Source organism: Leptonychotes weddellii, chromosome 4 (assembly GCF_054177405.1).
Source record: "Leptonychotes weddellii isolate Sample4059 chromosome 4, ASM5417740v2, whole genome shotgun sequence".
NCBI classification, from domain to species: Eukaryota; Metazoa; Chordata; class Mammalia; order Carnivora; family Phocidae; genus Leptonychotes; species Leptonychotes weddellii.
In genome coordinates this window covers 49,510,872-49,536,405 of record NC_138372.1, presented here as the reverse complement: position 1 = coordinate 49,536,405, position 25,534 = coordinate 49,510,872, and the positions used below count along the sequence as shown (strand labels likewise).

Below are 25,534 nucleotides of genomic sequence, written 5' to 3'. Positions count from 1 at the left end.
AAGAGAAAATGGTAGGCTCGGGTCTATTAATGAACAATTTAAATCAAAGTGTGACAGTAAGAGGGACTCCATGGCAGCATTTAAAGTGCATTTCTGCTCCTGCAGCTGGACAACAGTCATAGCAGAACAGGGACAGGACTGAATCGTTAGCAGAGCCTCAGGAAAGGCTGAATCCCAGCCTAGGCTACTCTCTTACACAAACTCAGGGCCCTAAAGGGGAAGAAGTGGGAACCTGACACTTGGAAGGGGTTATCTGTGTAGTCACAGTTAGAAATCTCAAATCCTGGGGCGCCCGGGTGACTCAGTTGTTTAAGCATCCGACTCTTGACTCAGGCTCAGGTCATGATCTCAGTTTTGCGATTGAGCCCAGCATCCGGGTCCATGCTGAGGTGTGGAACCTGCTTGAGATTCTCTCTCCCTCTTCCTCTGCCCCACCCTGCTTTCTCTCTCTCTCTCAAAAAAAAACCACCTCAACTCCTTAGTCCTCAAATTCTGAATCTTATGGGCCTAAAGAAATGGCCAGTTCCCCCTTATCAGAAGATAGAGCTAGTCACACACACACATGCTTGAAATTCTACAAAGTCCTCAAATGAGGCAAGTGCCTTAGAAGATATTTCTTACCCTTTTCATGATGAGCCTCACCTCTTCTCTTGGCTCATAATTAAAGTCAAATAGCAGTATAAACTGATCTAGGAAGTGCTTAGCCAGCTAAAGCAAAAGAGAAAGTATATGCCTAAAGAGATGCTAGCTTGAGGAAATAGGAATGGTTTCTGGTGGGGCTAGGTCAAGAGGAAACAGGAAATAAAGCTGAATTAGGGAGGGTTATCAATACAGTGGTACCTTCCAGTGATACAGGATTTAATACCCCAGAAAAGATCCTGATGCCAGCTGTAATAGGCTGTTGGAATGAATGGCCCCTGAACACCTGAAAAAGGCAAAGGCCTATATTAAACAACACAGAGATGCGACAGTTGCTGTATCAAAGTATGGAGGAAGGGTTTAAAAGCTCAGAGAAGCATGTCTACTCGCTAAGGTAAAAAAACCTTGTGGCTGACCATGTTCCTTAGGACGTCACAGGAACACTTTATCAAGGCAGAGAGGTTGGAAAGACATCACGTCATTCAATAGGCTAGGAATAATGACAGGAGATATTATTTAGTACTGCATTCCCTAAGAGCAATGCGGATGATAGAATCCAAGAATAGCGGACATCAGTGGCAGCATATACTCGTTAGAAGGAAGGTAAACAGAATTACTAGAAACTGCAACAAGTCCAGATTGAGTCAGCAAGGCCTGAAATTTATGGAATTGACTTACAAAACATTTCATCCCTAGGAGCAAGATAGATATGCAGCCCAAAAAAGGTACATGTATGTATGTACATGTATACACACATACATGCAATGGGGATCAAGAACACATGAGCAAAAGTTTGAGGTCAGCCAGCCCCAATGAAGAGCTATATTCACATGCCCAGTTCTCTGACCCAGAACACATCAACTAAAGAAAAGGAAAGATCCTGCAATACCATAGCTAGCTCTGTGGATTACTCAGGTCTTTCAAAACTATTGCATACAGATTGAACTGTTAGCCAAAGATCCCAAACACCATCATGACCTTTCACTAATAGTAGAGGTATACAGGGGGTGGGGGGTGGGGGGCTGGGTGGCTCAGTCATTAAGCGTCTGTCTTAGGCTCTGGTCATGATCCCGGCGTCATGGGATCAAGCCCCATATCGGGCTTCCTGCTCGGTGGGAAGCCTGCTTCTCCCTCCCCCATTCCCCCTGCTTGTGTTCCCTCTCTCTTGTTCTCTCTCTCTGTCAAATAAATAAAATAAAATCTTGAAAAGAAAAAAAAAAGAGTAGAGATATATGGAAGTCAGCTAAGAAACGGAGTTCCAACTATGTCTTATAGTGAAATGAATATACTTGGCAATTGGCAGAATTCTCACTTTGTTCTCTGAATTATAAAGTAAGAGCCGTTATTATAGGAAAGCCATAAGGAAGATCCTCCCTCCAGGAGGATAATAATTCTTACAAAATAGTTATATCACCTCTGTATTAGTTCCCTAAGTCTGCTATAGCAAAGTACCACAAACCAGGTGGCTTTAAAAAAGAGAAATTTATTCTCTCACCATTCTGAAGGCTAGAAGTCTGAAACCAAGATGTCAGCAGGGCCATGCTCTGCCCAAAGCCTCTAAGGGAGGATCCCTCCTTGCCGCTTCCAGCTCTGGCAGCCCCCACCGCATGCCTCCGCTTACGGCAGTGTAACTCCAGTCTCTGCCTCATCTGGCTTCCCTCTGTCTATCTTCCCTGAATATCTGTATCTGTGTCCAAATTTCCATCTTGTATAAGAAAACCTGTCATATTAAATTCAGGGCCCACCTCCTCCAGTATGACCTCATCCTAACTAATTACATCTGCAATGACCCTCTTTCAAAATAAAGTCACATTCACAGGTACTAGGGGTTAGGACTTCAAAACATCTTTTGGGGGATACAGTTCAACCCACAATAGCATCTCAAAGGGATAGCAAAAACCAGTGCCATTCTCAAAATCTTAAAGGATATAGGAGTGGTGGCCCCAAATAGGACCCTATTAATATACTAGTCTTGTCCCTGTGGAAACTAAATAATCTACAGAAGGCTATAATCGACTACCACAAGTTAACCAAGCACCTTCACCTCAATTACAGCTACTTTACCAAATATACCAGGTATATTTACCAGGGCAGATTAATAGTCTTGACTACTTGGTATGTCACCACTGAACTGACAGATGCTTTCTTTTTTTTGTCATACCTGAAGAGCAGGAAGTAGCAAGTGTTCTGGACACCTTAGAAAGACATGCATGTTCCAGAAGGAAACAAAACCCAGAAAGATTTAGGAGCCTTCCACATAGGCAAAGTTTCTAGGGGTCCAGTGTTCTGGGCATCCTGGGATATTCAAAAGTAAAGGATAAGTTATTACTTTGCAACTCCTAACACTAAAAAAGAACCAGAATGCTTAACAGGCTTCTTTAGGTCTGAGAGGCAGCTTGAAAATGAATGCTTGAAAATACTGCTATGACCGATCTGTCAGATGATGTAGAAAGCTATTGGTCTTGAGTGGAGCCCAAGGCAAGGAAAGGTTCTGCATAAGGTCTAGGACGGTTGCTTGGTCCACATCACTCATAGTATTAGAATTATTTGTGGCAGCAAAATATATTATATACAGTACACATTCCTAGGGTTCTAGAGAAAAGCTATGACATCTGCGGCAGAAAAGTATAGCCTAGGGGCGCCTGGGTGGCTCAGCCGTCAAGCGTCTGCCTTCGGCTCAGGTCATGATCCCAGGGTCCTGGGATCGAGCCCTGCATCGGGCTCCCTGCTCGGCAGGAAGTCTGCTTCTCCCTCTCCCACTCCCCCTGCTTATGTTCCTGCTCTCGCTAGCTCTCTCTGTCAAATAAATAAATATAATCTTAAAAAAATAAAAGTATAGGCTATTAACAAACCACTCCAAGCATGACATTGGACCCTAAGAAAAACTGAGCATCAAACCATAAGACCCCAAGTGACATCAAGCAGCCAAAACTTCTATCACCACCTGGATATAGTGATGTGCTAGAGAGAGTTTATACCAGCACATCTCCCTGTGATCTTATTTTGGCAGCTTGAAATCAGCCATTGTGGGGATATTTATACCACAAAACTCAGCAAATGCTACAAGTTAGGATGGTATTTTTCAGAGATGATTACTAAACATTTACCAGCACACCAGTGATACTAACAGACCCAACAAATCATAAGGTCAGGTGACCCCAGCAGCAATCCACCATAATAGGGATGCAACACATCTAGGATCAAATTTGGGCAGGTCCAGAGAGTATAAGAGAATGGCACAAATATGTCCCTAATCACCATGTCATCTGTCACTGCTGTAGCCGTGCTTCTCCCCTATTTCACACCTATACACATGGAGGCTTTTCTGTGATCTGCTGATGAAGAAGGGAAAAGTTCCAGATTGGTACGTGAATGGGGTCCAGTATGGGGGTATAAGCTGAAAATAAATTGCCGTTACACTACAGAGTAGCCCTGAAAAATACCAATTAGGGAAAGAAAAAGAAAAGTGGCCTGGCATTGGGATATATGGTCTAATGACTGGGCTGACTGACTGATCAGGACCCTGGAACCAGCAAGATTTGAAGACTAGGTATAAGAAGGTCTGGGTAAGAGGCATGTGGATGGGCCTATGGGAGTGGGCACCAAGTGTGGAGATTGTCCTATGGCATGTTCATGCCAACCGGAGAGAATCCACTGCAGAAGAAACCTTAAAAACATCAAAGATGACTTGGCCAGTAAATGTCAGCCAGTTTCTGTACTTGGGCACTTAGCCGAATCATCAGTGGTCTTATGAATAGAGTGGCCAGAGTGGTAGAGATGGAGAATATGAATGGATCTAACAACATAACGGACTCTTCCTCTTGAAAGCTCATCTAGTAAAGGAATTATCCGAGAACAGTAATTTTTAACATTTCAAAAATCTGACAGTGTATTGGACCTCCACCTAAAAATGCACATACTCAAACAAAATATATTTGGAGACTACTAGTACCTATATGCGGAACTCAACATTTTTGGTTCCAAAATATATATTCAACCTGTAGTTAAGCAATACACATTCTATGATAATAAAATGTTTGTTCAAGAACCAGCACTGGCCAAAATGCTCTAAATGAATACTGGGAAAGCTGGCACAGATCTAGAAGTTATAAGACAAGCCAAATTTGACCCTAATACAAAGAATCATACTAAGGAAAAAGATGTATTGGCCTGTACTTGCTGCTTATACTTTGTACTATGTACTATGCTGTTTCAGGAATAAGGAAAAGAACGGCAAATGGCCTGGGCAGATAACACAGCTTTATAAAAATGGATAAAAATTTAACGGATAATTAACCTACTAGAGTACAAATATGGGAAGCAGCATTCATACTAGCCAAAGAGGGACTGTTAAGTATGGTCCTTCAGATGGAAGCAGAAGTATCTAAAGGACTATCATCCAGGGCGTTGGTAGCAAAAGTACAAGGAATAAAATTCTTAAATGGAGAACATAGTTTGTTTAGGTGCTCTCTAACTGCCAAGTCCCTAAGCATAACAAAAATCAAACATATCCGAATAGTACAGTTAGTCAGAATTGGAAATGTAGAACAATTAACTAGAATTTTACAGATTAGGGGAAGATAGGTATCACTTAAAACATAAGGTCCTTTGGGAACCTGTATCAGCACAGTCTCGTAGTATGAAATGGGGGGCATATGGTTATGCTGATAAGAGACTTGAAATCAGAACTTACTGAGATCTGGCCCTTAAATTTATACTCCAGTCCATGACAATTTTTTACGTAAGCAAGGGCTACTCTTGCCAGAAAGTTAATTCTAACTGACATTCTGTAATGATCTTAGCCTAATTCATAATGTAACTACTATTTGGTATAACAATGAAGTAATTAGTAAAAATAATTTGATTTTTTTAAAAAAACTATCATAACACTGATATCAATGATCAAGTGTATTGGGAAATTAAATTAAAGCCCTCACATGTTGTTCTTCCAATGAAAACTGATTGGCCAGAGGAGGAACTAGATTTACTTGACAATCAATTAATCTTTATATTAAATCAATCTATTGACACCTTAGATGAAATTCACAATTTGGTGATGAAAGGAAGTAAAAGGGTTGATGAATATGTGCATGAGTACAAACATATCTGTGCTGGATATTTGGAAAACTGAAATATTTCTTTAAAGCAATACCTATACTCTATTGGATGAAACAAATAATTCATATTTTAGCATTTGCATTTTTGCTTTTTTGTTGCTGTTGTTCCACAAATGGTGCAAAAGATTCAGGAAAATGAACAATAATGAGCAATATATAATTAAGAAGACTTGACCAGAGTCAGGTGGGTGAAATGTATAACATAGAGTTAGAGCTGAACTGGGAGAGTTCATTGCTCATCTTCAGGGACAACTGGAAGGCAGGTACTGATTCTTGGTCAAGATAACAATGAGTAGACTAATGATGTATAATGTGCTGTTAGAGTTTAACGCTCCCCTGATGCCACCCAGGGCCAGCCTCTTCAATGATTCACAACTGCTATAACCAATTTAAGAGCCTGGCTTGGCTACGGAACCAGTGGAGCATAAGAGATCCCTTGGAAACTCTTGCCAAAGTTCTCCTGAAACAAAATAGGTTTTTTGGTTTACCCTACCCCCACACCCAGCCAAATCTTTCCCCAGGCGTTTTCAATCTCAACAAATGTCACCACTATTAACCCAGCTGCTCAGGCAAAAAGCATAGCCTTGGGTCTTGATTTCTCCCTTTCCCAGACCTCTACAAGTATTCTGCAGCAAGCCCTATCAGTCTCCTTCTAAACAACACAAATTCTTTCACTTCTCTCCATCTACTCTGGCATCAGCCTGTTTCAAATCACCTTCCTGCAATAGTCTCTGCTTCCACTCTGCCCCTACAATTCATCGTACCCATATACAAAACACTACTTTTTGAAAGGCAGATCATGTCACATTTTTGTCTAAAACCTTGTAAGGGCTTCTCATTGCTCTTAAAATACAACACAACTCCTTACTCTAGCCCATAAGTGTCCAGGTAATCTAGCGGCTCCCTGTCTCTCTAATCCCAGCATAGTCTTCCTCTCCCTTGTCTTTTGTGCTATAGCCACACTGGACTCCTTTCTCCTATTCAAACATCCTGGGCTCTCTCCCACCTCAGGACATTTACATTTCTGTTCCCTCTGCCTATGAAGTACCCCCACACACACTTTTTGCCGATTAACTTCTTTTTTATCATTTAGGTTATCAATCAAATATTATCTCTTCTTGGAAGATTTCTATAGCTACCTTATCTAAAATCATTCCTTTGCTCAGCTCACCATCACTCTATCACATCACCTTGTTTGCTTCCTTCCTCACGTTGTTTCAGCTTATATTTTCTGTTAATTATTATAATCACTACTGTAATCGGCTTGCACTTCAATAAACAGACTCATATCTTTATCTATTAATTAACCAATTTACTTGAGATAGGATTCGTAAGTACAACAGATAATAAGATGACATAATGAAGTACATCAGATGAGAAGACGTAATGAAGGGATATTCAGCTCCCAGTCTCCCTTTCATCACACTGGCTGGCACACCCAAGTGTAAATTCCTTGCACAAGTAGGTCTCTCTTGTCTGAGGAGCAAGTGACTGACTAGCTTGGGCATTTAGTAAACCTCTTCCTTGCATGTAAAGTACAGCTAGTATTTATTTTGAATAATACGTTAAGCTTAACAGATTCAGCTGTATACAACGTACTTACATATAATTTATTTATACTTTTTTTTTTTTTTTTAGATTTTATTTATTTATTCGACAGAGAGAAAGACAGCGAGAGCAGGAACACAAGCAGGGGGAGAGGGAGAGGGAGAAGCAGGCTCCCCGCTGAACAGAGAGCCCGATGTGGGGCCTGATCCCAGGACCCTGGGATCATGACCTGAGCTGAAGGCAGCCGCTTAACCGACTGAGCCACCCAGGTGCCCCTTTATTTATACTTTTAGATGACTGCTTTGTGGGATTCATGATCTGGGCATCCCCTTTATGTAAACCTCCACTATAATCGTCTCTGTCTCCCGGTATTACTTATGATACAGGTTCAGCTGCTGTAGCAGACAGAAACCCAAAACAATAGAATTGTATTTACTTCACATTCAAATCCAGTCTGGTGTGGTCACTTCCATGAAGTTGTCACATGCTCAGGGCCCTTTGGTTTTGCTGCATCACCAGCCCTGTGGTTTCACCTGGGCCACAAGGTACAAGAAATCCCACCACTGCATGGCCATTCCAGCTAGTAGAAAAGGGAAGAATGGAAGGAGAAGGATGCCTCTTTATTTCAAGGGCATGTTCTGGCCAGAACGTAGGTTCCACATAGACTAAGAGGAACCTGCAAGAAAGTCTGAAAGGTAGTCTACTTCCTGGGTAGCCATGTGCTCAGTTACAACTCTGGAGTTTTCTTACTGTTGGAAAGAAGACTGGATATTAGGGAGTTCTCTCTCATACACCCATTAGAATGCAAACTTCATAAAAAGAGAATTTTTCTCCTTTTCACCATTATACCCCAGCTCCTAGAATAGTACCTGGTACATTCATCTTCCTCTGACCATTTTCCTTGCCTTTGCCCTGACTCACCCATCATCGCTGATGTAGTTTTTGAATGTAGGTGAGGTTTGGTGGGCTGAGGTCGGGACTCAACGACCAAGAAAGAATTCTCGAGCCATCTTTGGTGCAAGAAGATGGTTTTCTTACAGCACAGGGACAGGATCCCTGGGCAGAAAGAGCTATGCCACCGGGGTTGTGAGGAGTGACTTACTACATACTTTGGGACTGGGGGAGGTAAAGATAAGGGAGGTTCCAAAAGGATTTTCATATGCTAAAGAAAACTCACAGGATACCAGAGGCCTTCCTATTGTCAAGCTAAAGTTGTTTTTCCCTCTAGCAAATCATTAACATTAAGACAGTCGGGAGCTTCCTGGAGGACCATTATACTCTGCCTGCCTCAAATATTTGTCAATTGGCTGCAGGTTGTAAGGACGTCTAATTTTATTTGCATTTCCTTCTGGAAGTTAGGTTATTGATAAGATTGCTTTTTTCTTGTAAATCACTAAGGCATTTGTAAACTGAGGGAGGCTCAAGTGTTGAAGGACTGTGATCTTTATAATATAGTTAACCATTTGTTTTTCTTTTCCTTAGCTTTAGGGCAGCCAGGAGTGCCTGGGGAATGTCACACAGATCACACCTGAGTCGGGGGGGGGGGGTTTTGTGGGGTGTCAGTTTGTGCTTTGTCCTCAGCTTGCCTTCTGCTCCCTCATCAATCACCACTCATTGGACATAAGCCGTGTCCTTCTAAATTACTTTTCTGTCTCCACGCCAATCTATCTTCCACACTGCCATCAAAGCTAACAGTTTAAAATAGGAACAGTCTTCTTTTATTTCTTTTCTTAAAGCCCTTCAATAGCTCACCAATATCCTCAGGATAATTTACCAGCAGAGACTTCAAGGGCCTTGTCAACCACATCTCACCTCACTCACCCCGTTTTCCAGCCAAATAAAGCTGAATATAGTTCTTTCAACATTCCATTCTCTTTCATGCTTTTATGTGTCTACATACATACTGTCCAAACAGGAAGAATAGCCATTCACTCTTCTGCATTCTCACAATATCTTGTACATACTACCAGTGACATTATTTTGTGATTTTTAATTTAACATCTTCCTCTTCTATGGGCTGTTACTACTGAAGGGAAGAACAGAGAGCATGTCTTGTTCATCTTTCAATTCTTAGCCGTGAGTTAAGCACAATATTTTTTTTGTTGCTGTCTGCAATGACCACATGTTTGAAGGAATAAAGCACCATTACTTTATCTAGAATTAAGAAACCTGTTTTATCTGGGCACCTAGCATCCCCTGCTGGATGCTAGGCTGCTCCTGACCAGGAATTTATGGATGTCAGGATGAATGACATGTAGGAATAACAACTATGAAATAAAGTTTACTATTCACAGAGCAAAGAGCAAAGGATTACCCAGGGAGAAGAGCTCAGGTTCTATCTAAAGTGAAACAAAGTTGAGAGGGGGGTGGAAAGTGGCTTAGGGATTTATTATGGTTAAGGGGGTGGGTGCATATTTTTTAATCCTTCCTAGATGTGAGGCAAAGGGGAGAGGTGGGGAACTGAAAGCTGTCAGCCATCAAACATCAAAAATAAATTCTTTCTGTAGTATGAAATGATTTTTTCCAATGATTATACTTTATTTGAAGTCATTTTTTATTTGTTTCTGTTTTTACCTTCAGAAATAATGCCCACCTCACAGGGTTGTTGTGGAATTAAATTTATTTATTTATTTATTTTTTTTTTAAGATTTTTATTTATTTGTTTAACACAGAGAGAGAGAGCACAAGTAGGCAGAGCAGCAGACAGAGGGAGAGGGAGAAGCAGGCTCTCCGCCGAGCAGGGAACCCAATGCGGGGCTCGATCCCAGGACCCTGGGATCATGACCTGAGCCGAAGGCAGCCGCTTAACAACTGAGCCACCCAGGCGCCCCGGAATTAAATTTAAATAAAATAGGAGATGGAAAGGACATTATATACTCTAATGTATGATAGTGAGAATATTATCTATATTGCAAAGTATTACACCAATTGTCATAATCATACAGGCTAGATCCTATCCTAAGTACTTTCTGCATAAAACCCGCACTTCCCATATCTCAATAGAATTATAAGCAATGATGAGTGGCAGGGATGACATTTGATTTTAAATATTATTGTCCATTATCTCACATACCTGAGATGGGGACCTGGGGCAGGGGGTGCTTTGTGAATTGTTGACTTGTAGATAGCAGTGCTCAAGTCACAAGTCACAAATACAGTTTCTGTAGCCAAAAAATGTCAGTGGGTGGTAAAGCCTGGTGGGAGCTAAACAGATGTGTGTGTCATCAATTTCCCATCCTCGCGCCAGCTTTTGTTGAATCTGTGGCATTTGCACACAGCATCTGTGGGTATTTTGATCTCTAAAACAGGGCTTTAGGATCTGTAGTTGAGAGGCAGCTCAGAAGTGTAAAATATTTTTATGAAAAACCTCATTAGACTGTAAATTTGTGACACATTGTAGGAGCAATAAAGCACATCCCATGTTTCTGAGTCACCACCCCAGCCGACTGACCACTTTCCTCCTCTGTGATAATGAGAACAGCTGAAATTCCTTCTAGCCCTCCATCCAGCAACAGAGAAAATGGCACCATTCTCCCAAATGGAGGTAAAAGCTGGGAGAGTTAACATGGAAGACATCACACCTCATTTAAAGATGCCCAAATATAATCATCCTGTTCACAGCTGAAGCATTTAGAGAAGCAAAGCACGGCCTTCAGGCAAACGGAGATGGGAGACAAGCAAACTGATATTTATAATCTTCTTTGAGGGAATAACACAGGAGAAGCCAGACTGTTTCTTTCCAGTCAACAGGCAATAAGGACCTGACCCCATCAACAACCAAATGAACATGGAAACAGATCCCACCCACCCAGTCAAGCCTTGAAATGACTGCAACATTGGCCAGTAACTTGATTCCAGCCTTGTGAGAGGCTGAGTCAGAGGCACCCAACTAAGCCACAAGTGGATTCCTTATCCACAGAAAATGTGAGATAATAAATGTTTGTTACTTTAAGCTACTAAGTTTTGGAGGTTATTGATTATGCAGCAATAGATAACTAACACATACACAGAATAGAAAACTACATAAAATTATCTAACATATTTAAAAAGTGAATAAATACACTCTAAAAATAAAAAATACAATAACAAAAATTGAAAAAATATAACAGGTTTAACAGAAAATTAGACATAGTTGAAAAGAGAATTAGCAAACTGGAAGGCAAATCAAAGCAATTACAAAAATACAGCCCAGAAAGACAAAATGATTTTTTTAAAAAATGGAAGAGATTGTCAAAAATGGAAAATAAAGAAGTAGGTCCAAAGTAGATTTAATCAGAAGTCCAAAAGCAGAGGAGAGAGAGGTTGGCACAGGAAATATTTAAAGAGAAAATGAAAAAGTATATTCCAGATATCATAAGAAAGACACCAATTTACATATGCAAGAAGTCCAGTAAATTCCATATAGGGTAAATAAAAGGAAACCCACCCAGAGACACATCAAAGTTGGACTTCAGAAATTCAGAAACAAATAAACAAAAAAGGGCAGATTACTTACAGTGAAAAACAATTAGATTTATAGCCAATTTCCCAATATCAATGGAAGCCAAAAGACAAGGGAAAATAATTACAAAGTGTTGAAATAAAGTAACTGCTACACAATGGGAAAAAATGCTTTCAAGAATGAAAGCAAATGACATTTTCAGCCAAATAAAAAAATGAGCATAAATTCCAGAGAACTGACCCAAACAAAAAAGCAAGTGATCCCAGGGGGTCTGAGATACAAAAGGGAACTAAAAGCAAAGATATTGGTAAACATCTAAATATAAATCAAAGACTAAATGCAAAGCTAGTGTACTGTGGGGTAAAAAAAAAAAAGAGGTAATTAAAATAGATAAAAACAAACTGTAAACAGGGAAGGGCTGGCTGGGGAGGTAAAGTATTCTAAGATCCCCTCGGAGGAAGATTAAAATTATAAGATAAAATTATAAAGTTAACTGTCGACTTTCAAGGCTGAGTATTGGCTTATTTCCTAAATCTGGCTGTAGTGACTCTGCTTTGATAAACGTGGTAATCAAAAAACTCCTTTAACTATTTAAAACGTGAAGACACCATAGATGTGGTACTGGACTGATTCAACTTATATGGGACCAAAGAAAACTAGAGCCTTACAGTGGAAGATGACTTAGGCTCACACTGGTTAGGAAGCCCTCACCCTACAAAAGGCCGATGGACCCTCTAATAAAATGAGAAAATTAAGAAGGTGAGGTGAATAAATTTAAGGCCTTAACTTCCTTGAGCTTTAATTTACAAGGGCAAGAAACTTTGGTTTCAGATTTATTATCTTTACATACTCAAGCAGTGACTGATATTGGAGAAACAAGCTCACAAAGATGGCAGTCATACTGTCCTAATGATATTCTCCTGCTCTGTCCCTCTAAAGAACAGCCACATCCTTGGGGGGACCCCAGACTTAAGAGGAAGAGGAAAACAATTGGGGGAATGGTAAAGAAGAATATGTTTTTCCCATTCTTTGATGTGCCTTCCAAGTGTTAGGAATGCCACCAGTTTAACAGTCCCAGCCTCCTTCTAGCTCCTTACTCAGTCTTCCTCAGGGAGGAGGCATAATTTAATCTGTGTTGGTGTTTCCAGAAGGAAAAGGTGGGCATGCACGACTCAGTCCTTCCCCTGTACTTCCTCAGATGAGCAGGATTTCTACAGCTCTTTCCTGCTACACATTTTACAGGGCTAGGTTCTCCCTCTGAAGGGGAGGCTGCCCAGGCCCAGCATCTCCTGCTACTGGGTGGTAAATCTGTGTAATTCCGGTGTTCAGTTTAAGAAGCCTTCTTGCCCAGACAGAGATTATATATTCCAACATCAATTTTACCAGTAATTGATGTAACACCTTGTTTTCATATCTGACTTTTTTTTTCATCATATTTCCAAGTTGGTTCCAATAACTCAGGTGGTGAAGTTCCCCCAGAATCCCCAACAATAGATAATGCATAATTCTGGCTACTTGGTCTATATATAACAATAACCTCAACAATAATAATGGCAACAACATCAAAACAACCACTAAGTGCTGGTTACTATGTTCTATGCATCACACACATTACCTTTAATTTTCATCACAACTCTGAAAAGTAGGTACTATCTCTCCATTGTTTGTTCATTTGGGTTTCTGTGGGATGATGAAACTGTCATCCATGTGCTCTCCCCAAACAAGGGCTAAATTTATATTAGTGGTTTTCTATTTAACCTTATATACACTGGGTACCACCTTTCATTTGCACTCACTCAAAGTCCTTCACTAGCTTTAAAAATTTTATCTCTAGCACACAGCCCTATACCTATGGCTCATTTACCACACTAACCAGGAACTCGAGATCAGTTTCACCCAGTTGTAACTGTCAAAGCAATTATCAGAGCAAGAATCATGTCCCAGAGGAGATCTTTTCAGTCTAGATCAGGAGTCACCAAACTGACTGGCAGGCCAAATCTAGCCCACTCCCTGTATGGGTAAATAAAGTGCTACTGGGACACAGCTACATTTATTTATTATGCATTATCTACAGTGACTTTCACACTACCACAGCAGGGTTGAATAGTCAGGACAGAGACTGCAAAGCCCACAAAACCAAACATATTCACTATCTGGCCTTTCACAGAAAGTTTGCTCACCCGCAGTTTAGACGTGGAGGTTGATTCCATATTCTCAGTACTCTAAGTGGTCAGTATAATTTTTTCTCACATATGGTCATAGGCTGTATCCTTTACACCTGTGAACTTGCATCAAGTTGATGGCAATAATGATAGTTGGAGCTCTACTTCCTCACTTCTAATCAAATGTCTCTCAGTCAGATTCCTCAGCCAGAGATTCTGTCAGTCTGCAACTATCAATACTCTGGTGACAACGTTTTTAAGGAACATATAGAAATGCTTTTAGTCACTTATATTTAAAAATAAATTTAGAGTCAATGACTGATACTCTCTCCTATATTAAAAAGTATCCAGGTAATTGAAATGAAAGACATGCTATGAATGAATTACTAACGTGTAGTATCACTAATTGCACAACATAAACTCTCTGGATAATGGCTAAATCCTCCATTTCAATCTGAACTATGGACACCCAGCATGAGGACACTGATACTTGAGACATGGTTTCTAGTTTTCAAAAGGCTTTACTGGATAATGTTCAAGAGGAGAGAAACTAACATTTGTTGATAACCTAACATGTGCTTTTTTACTAAGATAGGCACCTTACAGAGATTACGATATTTAACCCTCACAATAGCCTATGAGGTGAGTGTTATTACTGTCTCTGTCAGATTAATACCCTCAACTGAGAGAGATAGACAAGCATGTCCCAAATGTCAGTCGGGATTGGATACTTCTATGGGGAGGACAATTCCACAACTCTCAAGGTGTCCTTGAGTTAAATAAACTCAAAATTTGCAAGGTACATTTTATCCAGATTGTTACTCTAAAAAGTATATCATCAACACCTGCCAAAACCAGACCCCCGCTGTGCCAGTCATCACCTCTTTAGTTGCTGGACTGTGAGCAATTTACTTCTGGGAAAGAGTCTGGGATGGTACAAGGGGCAATCAGAGAACTCAGGAAAACATACATTCACCAACTGGTATGAAAGCATTTCAGTATTGTAACAACTGGTATAACTGTACCAGTGCCAACTTGCTGAAAAATAAATCTGTGGAATTCTTTACAATTCCAAATCTGCAATTCTGCAGAAGCATAACCAAGACTAATTACAGAAGCTATGCAATTGAGTAAGCGATCTGGGAGTGATGTGCCCATTTTAGTTCTCAGTGATTGGCTATGACTATTCTGATGTTAATTCAGCTCAACCGAAGATGGTAAGTCAGTGCTTCTCAAGTTTTTAACCCATTCTCCCTACAATGTGTTACCATGCTTCTGTATCACACCCAGACTGTCTGATGAACCATTTCATGCCAATAACTAGAATAGCTAGAGTCTCAGTGATCTAATTCTGAGTGGATTTGATAACCACCAACTAAGAAGTGCCCTGCATTATTCAATGGGTATATATCGGGCTACTCATCAGCACTGCAGAGCTCAGCATGTACCAAGTGTATATGGCACACCATAAAAATCAGATTTTAATGACTGACTATGTTAGTCCTTCTCCTTAATAAATGCTTTAAACAAAAAGTGTACCATAGTTTTATAATTTAAAATTATATAAATATAGAGAAAATATTTTTCATTTTAATGATAAAACTCCATGTTATGTAAGCAGGCCATTCGTGGAAAATATTTGAAAATTACGTAGAGAAAAAAAAGAAAAAAGAAAATGCTGATTATTAAATATATGATAGAACAAACATTTGAAGCAGCATCACGGCACAATTTTAACCACAGTTATAAAATTATATGTACTTGATTAAATTCTCAACCCTAGATTAAAATAGCCTCTTTTTACAAGTATAGACCCTGCAAAACAGTCCAACCATCCCTCACAGTATAATTTTCATTCCTCTTTTGACTTATAATGAAGTGTTTTATTTCATACATAATCATAAACTGAGATTAGTAAAGTGGTATTGTAATAAGAAGAAGCTAGGAATAATTATATGTAGAGCAGAGCAATAAGAATATCTCCTGTCATATATACATGTATAATTCCTTTAGGTACTCTCATAGGATTGTGCTTTTCTAAATGGAAACATATTGATGCTCACTGAATAGTTACTTAAAAAAAAAAAAAACAGATCATAGGCAGTAATTTTGTTTTCCCTTGACATTAATAAAAATGTATCTCATTCCTCCTTCAATAGGCTCCTTCCAATCTTAACAGGCTGAAAATATCTCTACTGTGTAAAAGGCCTCCTCTTGCTACCCAAAGGAAAACAAATTCTCAAAATGTCAATAGCCTTAGTTATTCCACAAATAACAAACATTTTAGTAACAGGAAATTATGTTGGAATAATCAGAAAATAAAACTTAGAACTGACATTTAATTGTAAAACTACTCACCACTCCTGGCTTACAGTTGTGATAGCAATGCTGGGAAGTGTCCTCAAAGGCAGTGTGGTTGGTCTGGAAATGCCATCTCCCTCAGGAGTCCTTGCTGTCTCACTCTGTCTTTGGGACAGTGGTGGTAACTGTAAGTTTCCTGAGCAACACCTTCTCCCTCTCCAGAGGTCAATCCCAAGTGTGTTACTAGAAGAACTGTAGGATTTACTCAAGCTACATTCCAAATAATCTTTAACATTCTGGAGGAACCACAGGGAAAGAAAAGAGAAGAAAAGGAGAATGAGATTCAAATGTTTAAAATGATGTACAGTAGAGTGAAATAAGAATCCAAATGATCAAGTCATCCGTCATAAAGTCCTGACTCGTGATCTCACAATCAGAATCTAATATTGACGGCAAAGCCTTGAGAGAAAACAAGAAGTGGGCGGGGTGGCTAATTCTCAACTTTTGGAATTCTTGGTGATTTTTAGGGTCCCCGTTACAGGTTACCAGTTATAGCATGTGGGTTAGAGGGCTTCCTATCTTCTTTCTCTTTTGTAAATTTTTCTTTCTTTTTTTCCCTTCTTTCTCTTTGTTTTTTTTTAAACTTGCTAAAATGAAAGCTTGTAATTGAACATATATTTTGGAAATCAATGTTATCATTCTGCAACATGGGGGAAAACTACATTAGCTAAGGCATATACTTTCTTGTTTAGTGTTTTAAAGTAAAAATACTTTCTATCTTAGGACAGAAAGATGTTGATAATTATGGATAACTGACTATCTCTGTTCCCATAAAAGATCTTCTCAAGTTTCTTTTTCTTTCTTTCTTTTCTTTCTCTCTTTTCTTTTCTTTTTTTTTTTTTTTGGTAAAATTATGTAAGAGCTCAGAAAAAGAAGAGCATACTTTATCCAGCCCTGAACAGAACTTCATGTGTTCAGTGCATCCCCTAATGCTGACATGAATGAAATAGTTGTGAGAAGATAAAGACATTGTACTATAACCACTGGTAAGAGTTATTCATTTTTCCTAGATCTCTTAGTGACTGTGGTTCCTGGTACTGTTGGGAGTGAGAACCCCAAATGAGGTACTGCCTATGTACCATTCATACAGGCTCAAAGACAGAAAATGTCGTAACACAGCAAATACCCATGGAGAGCAACGCGGAGTTCAAAAGATAGAACTGTCACTCTCTCCTCTTATCTTAACATGGAATAATGGAAGTCCTATCACCGGGCCAAGGTGTCTCACCTGAAATTCACTCTGTGGCCCTAAAAAGACAGGTCCTTCCTGCTAGTCTTTCAGAAAAGACTTAGGAGAACCTGGGAATAGACCTCCAAAGGTTTAAACAAACAGAAGTTCTCTACCTCCCACTCCACCCATCCCTGTCCTAGTTCATACAAGAAGAATTAACTCAAGTTTCAGGGTCTAGGTGGGTTCGTGCAACAAATATTTGTTGCACACCTATTACAGTTTTGCACTGTGCTACTCAAGAAGGATACAACAGCAAAAGGAAGCACAGTATCTATGCTCACAGAAACCAATATTCTAGTGATTTATGCTTATCTGACACAAGACCACATTTTGATGAAGGAAATTTGGGCATGAACAGGCCTGACAATTTGCAGGGGCCCCACTCTTCCTACCTGAAATGGGATATCATCACATTTTCTTGTCCTTGACAAGAATACCATTTATTTGAAATTTAGTAGGACCACAATTCAATAACAAGAAGACAAAACAATCTGTAGTTTTCCAAAGTTTAAAATATTCTGGAATGTGTCCAGTGTTTCATTATTTACTAACTGGCTGTTATTTTAAATCCATTGTAAGCCTAGCACTTAGTGTAGTCTGTGTGTTTGTGTTTTACAAATAAGAAGCTGAGGGGAAAGCTTGTATATGTAAGTTTTTTCTCAAAAGACATAAAGACAAGTTAATGAAATAGAATACACAAAGTATTCTTGAAGAGATTCAAAAACAAACTAAGAGCAGAACTCATGACTGTAAGTCAGACTACTTCGAAATATTCATGTAAAGAAAGTACTGGTTATCTGGAAAGCAAGTCATGAGTATATATTTCACCTGAGCTATGCAAGAGACTTTGTACCAGAGAACAGAAATAAGGATATCATTTAGTTAAACCACCAACCACTATAGTCTCCTTAATAAGGTTTTTGGATATTTTTCTCTTTTAGAAAAAGGAAGCATTATCAACTAGGTTTAATTGTAGTAAATGAACTAAATGGGTGCTTATTTGGTATTTGCTATTTGAAAAGTAACAAAGTCACACCTGCCAAAAAATACCTCCCACACTGACTTGCCAAGAGGCTTGAATTTACAAATTTGAAGTCATTCTTTGAATTAAAAGAATTCATTTTAAAAGACTCCTTGAAAATGTATTGCCACAAAAGAACATAATGGAGTGGCTTTTTAGAAATTAAGTTAAACACTGGGAACATTAATATTGTTTCACAAACACTCATTAGCCCATCTAGAGTTATTCATAATTACCTCAAACTCTCTCATTCATACTCATAATCTATATAGCACTCCCCCCCCCAAAATTGCTAACATCCTCAAGGGAACAACGTAATTCAGTCAATTCTCAATTACCGAATTTGAGACCTTAGACTTACATTCCTATTTTAACTAGCATGATTCTGGCTGACTACACCACTCACCAGATCAAAGATTTGGGGAAAAGGAACATTAATTTGAATGTTACTTCTGGAAATCACGAATTTTAAAATGTATCATACTGCCCCAGATTCACCCTATATCTCTATAATCCCAAGGGATATAACCCAGTTTGGGATTATCCTCATGCTCCTTGATAACTGTTTGTTTAAAAATTGATATTTTTGCCAATATAATTCCAAAAGGTTATCACAAAGGAGAAGCTAGTGCGAAACCCTGCATCTAAACGGGAAAAGTCTGAAGGGAGGAAGGGAAGGGGATGCCAGAGGGACTCAGTCCTAGCCCCGTATCAAAACCGACTCATTTAGGACCACTGAAATGCACAGTTGAGGCGTATCAGGGGCTGAGTAGTTACGACTTTGTTGGTGTTGCTCTTGCTTTATTTTCCCTTTGTTAAGTCTGTCCCAGTCATTTTTGGAGCTTGCTCCAATTTTTGAATTCTGATTAAACTCCTGGTGAGGAAATGAGATTGGGTATTTCCAAGGACTTCCAGTGTGCTTGGGTACAATTCAATCTGGACCATAGGCCAGAGCTTTTCAAACCTTATAAAACTGGAAATGGAAATTATGGGAAGCATCAAGTGACACTTAGGGACTCTGTGAAGACTAAATGTCACGATGCTCCATGAGACAATAACAAAAGTAATGTTGTTTTTGAAAAACACAGTTTTATCATAGGCAATCACCATCAATTATGAGTAGTTGCCCAGAGGTAAATAATATATTTTATGTATAAAATCAGCCCCTCCCTCTTTCTGTGTGTGTGTATGTGTGTGTGTGCATGTGTGTGCGTGTGTCACCCACACACATATTCCCTGGTTCTTCTTTCCTACTCTCTTTAGCCATTTTCCCCTTTCAACTCCTCCCCAAACCAGTAATTCCCACCTCTGTAAATTATTCTGTAATTCCTAGAGTCATAATTAATTGCTTGTGCTTAGTACCTGAATAGCGCTGAATTTGTCCCTCACTTCTGGGACTTAGTTCCCAAATGCAAAGTATTTAATGTATACTGTTCCTATGTCACTCATCATATTAAGTCTCCTATTAAAGGTATTTGTGTACTGCACATAACTGTATGCAAACACAGTAGTCACAGTTATTCATTTGCTTATTCTGACAAAGCTAAACATAGTGTCTTACATGTGGTAAAAGCCTTTGCATATGTCGTTCCTTTTACCAGAAATGCTCTCTCAAAGAAAGAAATAAGAAAGAAAGAAAGAAAGAGAAAGAAAGAAATGCTCTTCCCTCTTCAGAGGCCTCACTCCCTCATTGCCCATATGTCCTCTCTGTCTGTATGTCATCTCCTCACGTTATCCCTCTATAAACACTCTAGTCTCACCATCCAAGCAATCTTTACCCACTGACCAACTTCATTTTTCTGTACAGCCCTTATCATACTTAGGATTTTTTTATAATCTATCTATGGATTTTTTCCCCTCCTCTCTGGAATATAAGCTTCAAAGGGACATGAACACTATTTATTGACTCTCTAGAACCTAATCAGTGTTTGGAAGATAACAAGTGCTAAATTAATACTAAGTGAATATTTAAATCACTAAATAAATGCTGAGTTAAAATAAATAGAAATATGATAAAATCCTCCTGACTTAGGGGTGAAGACTTACTTCAGAGTGTGGCATATAAAATGTAAAATCTGCTAAGTTGCTCTTGTTGTGAGGGAGGAGATACTGTGTGTAACAATAAGTATGAGCTTTCACACTGTACTCAAAGAGTCGAGGTGCACTGGCAAAAGTTCTAGGTCATCATTCTCCACTAGAAATAAAGTGCAAGCCACAAATGGGATCCAAATGTACTAAATGAAGTTTTAAATTTTCTAACAGCCACATTAAAAAACTAAAAAAGAAACAGGTGAAATCACTTTTTTAAAAAATTTGAATATAGTTGACATGTTACATTATTTTAAGGTACAGGTAAAGTTACTTTTAATAGTATATTTTACTTAAACTAGCATATCCAAAATATTGTCATTTCAAAATGTAATCTATATTAAAAATTTTTAATGATATACTTTACATTCTTTTCTATTTATACTATTATATATTCACAATCCAAGATCTATTTTTGCACTTAGAGCACATCTCCATTCAGACAGGTGCTTAAGAGGCACATGAGGCTAGTGGCTACCATGTTGGACAGCACAAATCTAGGTAACAATTATCCACCCTGGTAGGTTTAATATTCTTTGAATGTGCTTTTCTTTTTTGCACATTCTTTTTTGTATGCAACAATCCCCATCTTTTGTTTTTTGACTGTGGAAACCAATTGCCTCAAGGGAGGATTGGGGTTATTACGGTAAGGATACAATGAAAAAGAAAGAATGGTTGTCCATCTGTTATAGATAGAATGTATTGCTTTTTCTTCCAAAAAAAAAAAAAAAAAGAATCTTGAAGTACACACTATACAGATAGTATTAAGAGAAAGTCCTAAGCTTTTTTTTTTTTTTTAAGAAAAATGATTTCTAAATTCCAGAAGTTTCCCTTTAGATGTCCAGAGCAGAGCATGGAAATAGGAACATTGTTTTTTACAGTGGGTACTGAGAATTCAGAATATGAGATAAGGGAAGTTCCCTTGTGGTCAGGGAGCAGAGAAGGGAGAAATAAAGAAAGGAAATCTTGTCACATGTGATGAGATTAGAACACTAATCAAGAGTAGAAATGGCAATGGCAAAGGGATGTGTTTTGGAGGGTGAGAGCCTCACATTATACCTAAGTCTCCCTCTGGACTTGTCGCTCCAAAAAGTTCCCACAAGCACCTACAGGGACACAGAAAGTAGCTGGGAATTAGCCTCAGCTTGCCTGCTAAGAGATTTGCTTCAACATGAGGCAAAGGGACCAGAAGTCTGTGGGGTGAGCAGACCAAAGGTAAGGGCTAGACAGAAAGCAAAGCTTTTAAGCAACCAGGCTCCCCCGCTGAAAGGTTAGGTGAAGAATCCAGACAGTGAAGGGGCAGGTCAAACTCACACTAAGTGCACTAAGAAGGTGCACTGCTCACAGTGAGAGCAATCATCACCTGATACACACATCACCTGATACATCACCTGATACACATCATGCCTAAGCAGCACTGGACCAAGGACAGAGACTTGACAACAAAAGACCTGGGGAAATGAGTGGTTCCTCCACTGAACAACAGTAGATGCTAGTGGAAAGGGGACAATACAAGATAAGGACAATACCACACATCTATTACTATAATGTTAATTAATGTTAAGTCCCTTTGCCCAATGCCATGTGATTAAAGGGAAGGAATAAGAACTGGGAGAAATCCTGAAAGATAAAGCATTTACCCAAAGACAGAATTTTACATAAACTGGCAAGTTCAAGTTCCTCCCATCCCCTCCCCATCTGTTGAACCAGGAGCTTAACAACAAGATGAGTTATTACAGAAAGCAAGGAAAATTACTACTTTTTCCTCCCTCCCTCCCTTCCTTCTACACATCAGATTGGTGGCATATAATTTCTAGCTCAATTACAAACAGAAACTGAGTAAAAACTGGACAATTAAAGACACACTAATAGGGGACTGGTCAACTGAAAGCAAAGGAGATAATTAATCTCAGCTGCCCAAGATGCAAAGTTATGAGATGGTGAGTTTACAGACTTCTTCAGATGACCTGGCACAGGGCTTCTAAAAGAATGCATATATCTAGCCACTCTGGGATCTTGTTAAAATACAGTCTGGTTTTTTGGTCTAAGATGTAGCCTAAGATTCTGCATTTTCTAGGCAATGCTAATGCTGCTACTCTGAGGATCACACTTGAGTAGCCAAGACCTAGAGGATGTGTACCTCACACGCTTCTTTTTTTTTAAGATTTTTTTTTATTTATTTATTAGAGAGAGAATGAGAGAGAGCACATGAGAGGGGGGAGGGTCAGAGGGAGAAGCAGACTCCCTGCCGAGCAGGGAGCCCGATGCGGGACTCGATCCAGGGACTCCAGGATCATGACCTGAGCTGAAGGCAGTCGCTTAACCAACTGAGCCACCCAGGCGCCCCATCACACGCTTCTTACAAGCAGTTGTCAAAGACCCCACTGTACGAGGTGACTCTCAAGGATTAGCTGAACCTGGGTAAAGACAGGGAAGAAAGTCATCAGGGAACTGATAAGGCAGGCAATGTAGAAAGAGGAGTTTCTAAGAGCTAGAAGGCGGGCATCCATCAGAAATTGGGGGTTTTGTGAATGAGACCATAAACCTCAACCCGAGCCCATCTCAAGGCTGCAGAGAGAGCAGTGTTCCTGCTGTCTACCTCGCAGAATTCTGGGTCCAGGTGCTGGTAATGCCTGGGTCACAGAAACAACTAGTGATAAAGTGATGATGTTAAACAACCTTGCCAGGGCGCCTGGGTGGCTCAGTTGGTTAAGCGACTGCCTTCGGCTCAGGTCATGATCCTGGAGTCCCTGGATCAAGTCCCGCATCGGGCTACCTGCTCAGCAGGGAGTCTGCTTCTCCCTTTCCCGCTCCCCCCTCTTGTGCTCTCTCTCTCTCAAATAAATAAATAAAATCTTTAAAAAAAAAAAAAAAACCTTGCCCACTCTTTGGATAAAATTATGGAGCAACTTCTTCATTGAGCAGACAAAAAGCGGGTAGAATCAAGCAACTCTGATTTTTGGAACTTACGTCATCAGCCGCCACTGCCATAACACTCCTGCTTTTCTTCATTGTAGAGGTGAAAAATATCTCCTCTTAGGATGTCTGTTGTTCAGCAGTTTTGCTGACAATTTTTAAGACCTATAGGAGAAAAAAAAGAGACACATACACAAAAAAGAGCTCAGTATCCTTAGTTGAATACAAATACATGGCTTCTTTGTATTCTCCAAACTAACATTTGAATGTATGCAATGTACACGTATAAGTAAATATCACAATTTCCCAAGTCCATTCAATCTGATATGTGAGAAAAGAGGTTCACTAAATTAAAAATCCAAGAAATCAGTGCAAAGTTACTCAGGAGGAGAGAAAAGAAAAGAGGGTAACACTTAGGCTCCCAAATAATCCATTATCATTAAGAATATAGAAATAATACATATTTGTGAAGGGCTTTATACTTTCTCCTACAATATTTCATTTAATCCCCATAACAGTCTCTGAGATTATTTTCATTTTTTTTTTTCCTAATGAGGGAACAAATGATCATAAAAATAACTGGACCAAGGTAACAGTTAAAACATGGTGGATTTAGAATTTAAGGAACACAAGTCTTTGATATTACGGTCAAAAAAAGAAAAAGAAAAACAAACCAATACAGAAAATAGACATCACCGGAAAAACCTAATTTCAATTTTACCATCAGTTTAAATCTCTTATATGTATAAGCACATAGGCAAATATTTATCACAGAAAATTTTAATTAGAAAGAGCTAGAATTCCCTGGTCTAAATCACACAAACCTGGCCATTTTGAAGAAGAAATGCTGCAATTCATGACATTTGTTTTGTGTAGATCATTGGAAGCCACTTCAGAAATAAAGAACCTCAATAAGGTTACCAAAATTTAAGGGTGCACCCTGGTTGTGCAACTCCAGAGAAAAACTAATCTCGTTTTGAAAACCCAGGCCTTTAAAAAAGGCCCAAATTTCAAGTTTAGGCATCCAGTAGTCTACAAGAGAATATAAAGAATTCTGTTTGCAGAATTGAACTGGAAAAGATATCCTATAGAAATCCCTGAATCCAAGACGCATTAGTCCATATGGTCGTTTCTCAAAATCTTGGTAAAAAAATGTCCTGCATCATGGCTGAACTTAAGAAGCTCCTATGTTTTCTCACTCTGTACATTTAAACTCTTAATACATGCCTGATTTGAAAAGTCTGCTTCTCTGAACATGAAGATATATATAGATTAAGAGCGTGATGGAATTGTAGCTATGTGACTAGGAATACTAAGTAGTGGCATTGTACCATCACCCAGGAAACCAGGGTTGAATTTCTAACACATAATTTGACTATATTATGCAGGAGTTGGCAGCAAAACTGACAGAGTGGGTAAGAGAGTGGGGGAGGGAGAAACTTCGCCTTTGTAAGTGTTCTGGGGAGAGAATCCCATAGGTTTTTCAGGAGTTTGATTCAATATGCCCAGGAAAAGCATTTCCTCAGCATACACCAAGGAATGATTGAACTTTTCTAATGCTGACCAAACAGGAGTAGCCAGAATTTTAGAGCTTTTACTCAAAGGTTCCTTGACACCTAACAAAAATAGACAAATAGTATTTTATCACATAGGGATCTTCAATCTTGAAGACTTCTATAAGGTAGAATCTGAAAAAAACAAAGTTTATGCTCCTAAGTTTTTTTTTTTTAAAAAAAGCAAGATTCAAAATTTAAGTTTGACATTCAGGATACACAATTAGATATACCCAATGATTATAATTCTGTAAAATAAAAGCATGGAAAAATACTAAAGAAGCTGTGTAAATGGTAACAGTGGACATCATGTAAGGGTTCTATAAGAGGTTTTTCTTTCTTTTCCATATTTTCTAAATTTTTTGTGATGTATTCTTTTATAAGCCAAAAACTGATTTCATATATATTTTATATATTTTATATTATTATATATTGTTATAATATATATTATATATAA

The 25,534-nt window shown here is 39.0% G+C and overlaps 1 protein-coding gene across 1 annotated transcript in view; it reads right to left on the bottom strand.

Annotated features, from left to right (window-relative positions):
• The window catches only part of PDE4B (phosphodiesterase 4B), a 428,537-nt gene extending 404,871 nt beyond the window's left edge, over positions 1 to 23,666 (bottom strand). Inside the window, exons 1-2 of the mRNA XM_081818568.1 lie at positions 23,579 to 23,666; positions 16,266 to 16,504 (exon numbers count right to left, since the gene is read on the bottom strand). Coding sequence (XP_081674694.1) covers positions 16,266 to 16,504; positions 23,579 to 23,620 — 281 coding nt within the window. The 5' untranslated portion in view covers positions 23,621 to 23,666. The remainder of the gene's footprint in view (positions 1 to 16,265; positions 16,505 to 23,578) is intronic.
• Positions 23,667 to 25,534: the final 1,868 nt, after the last annotated feature.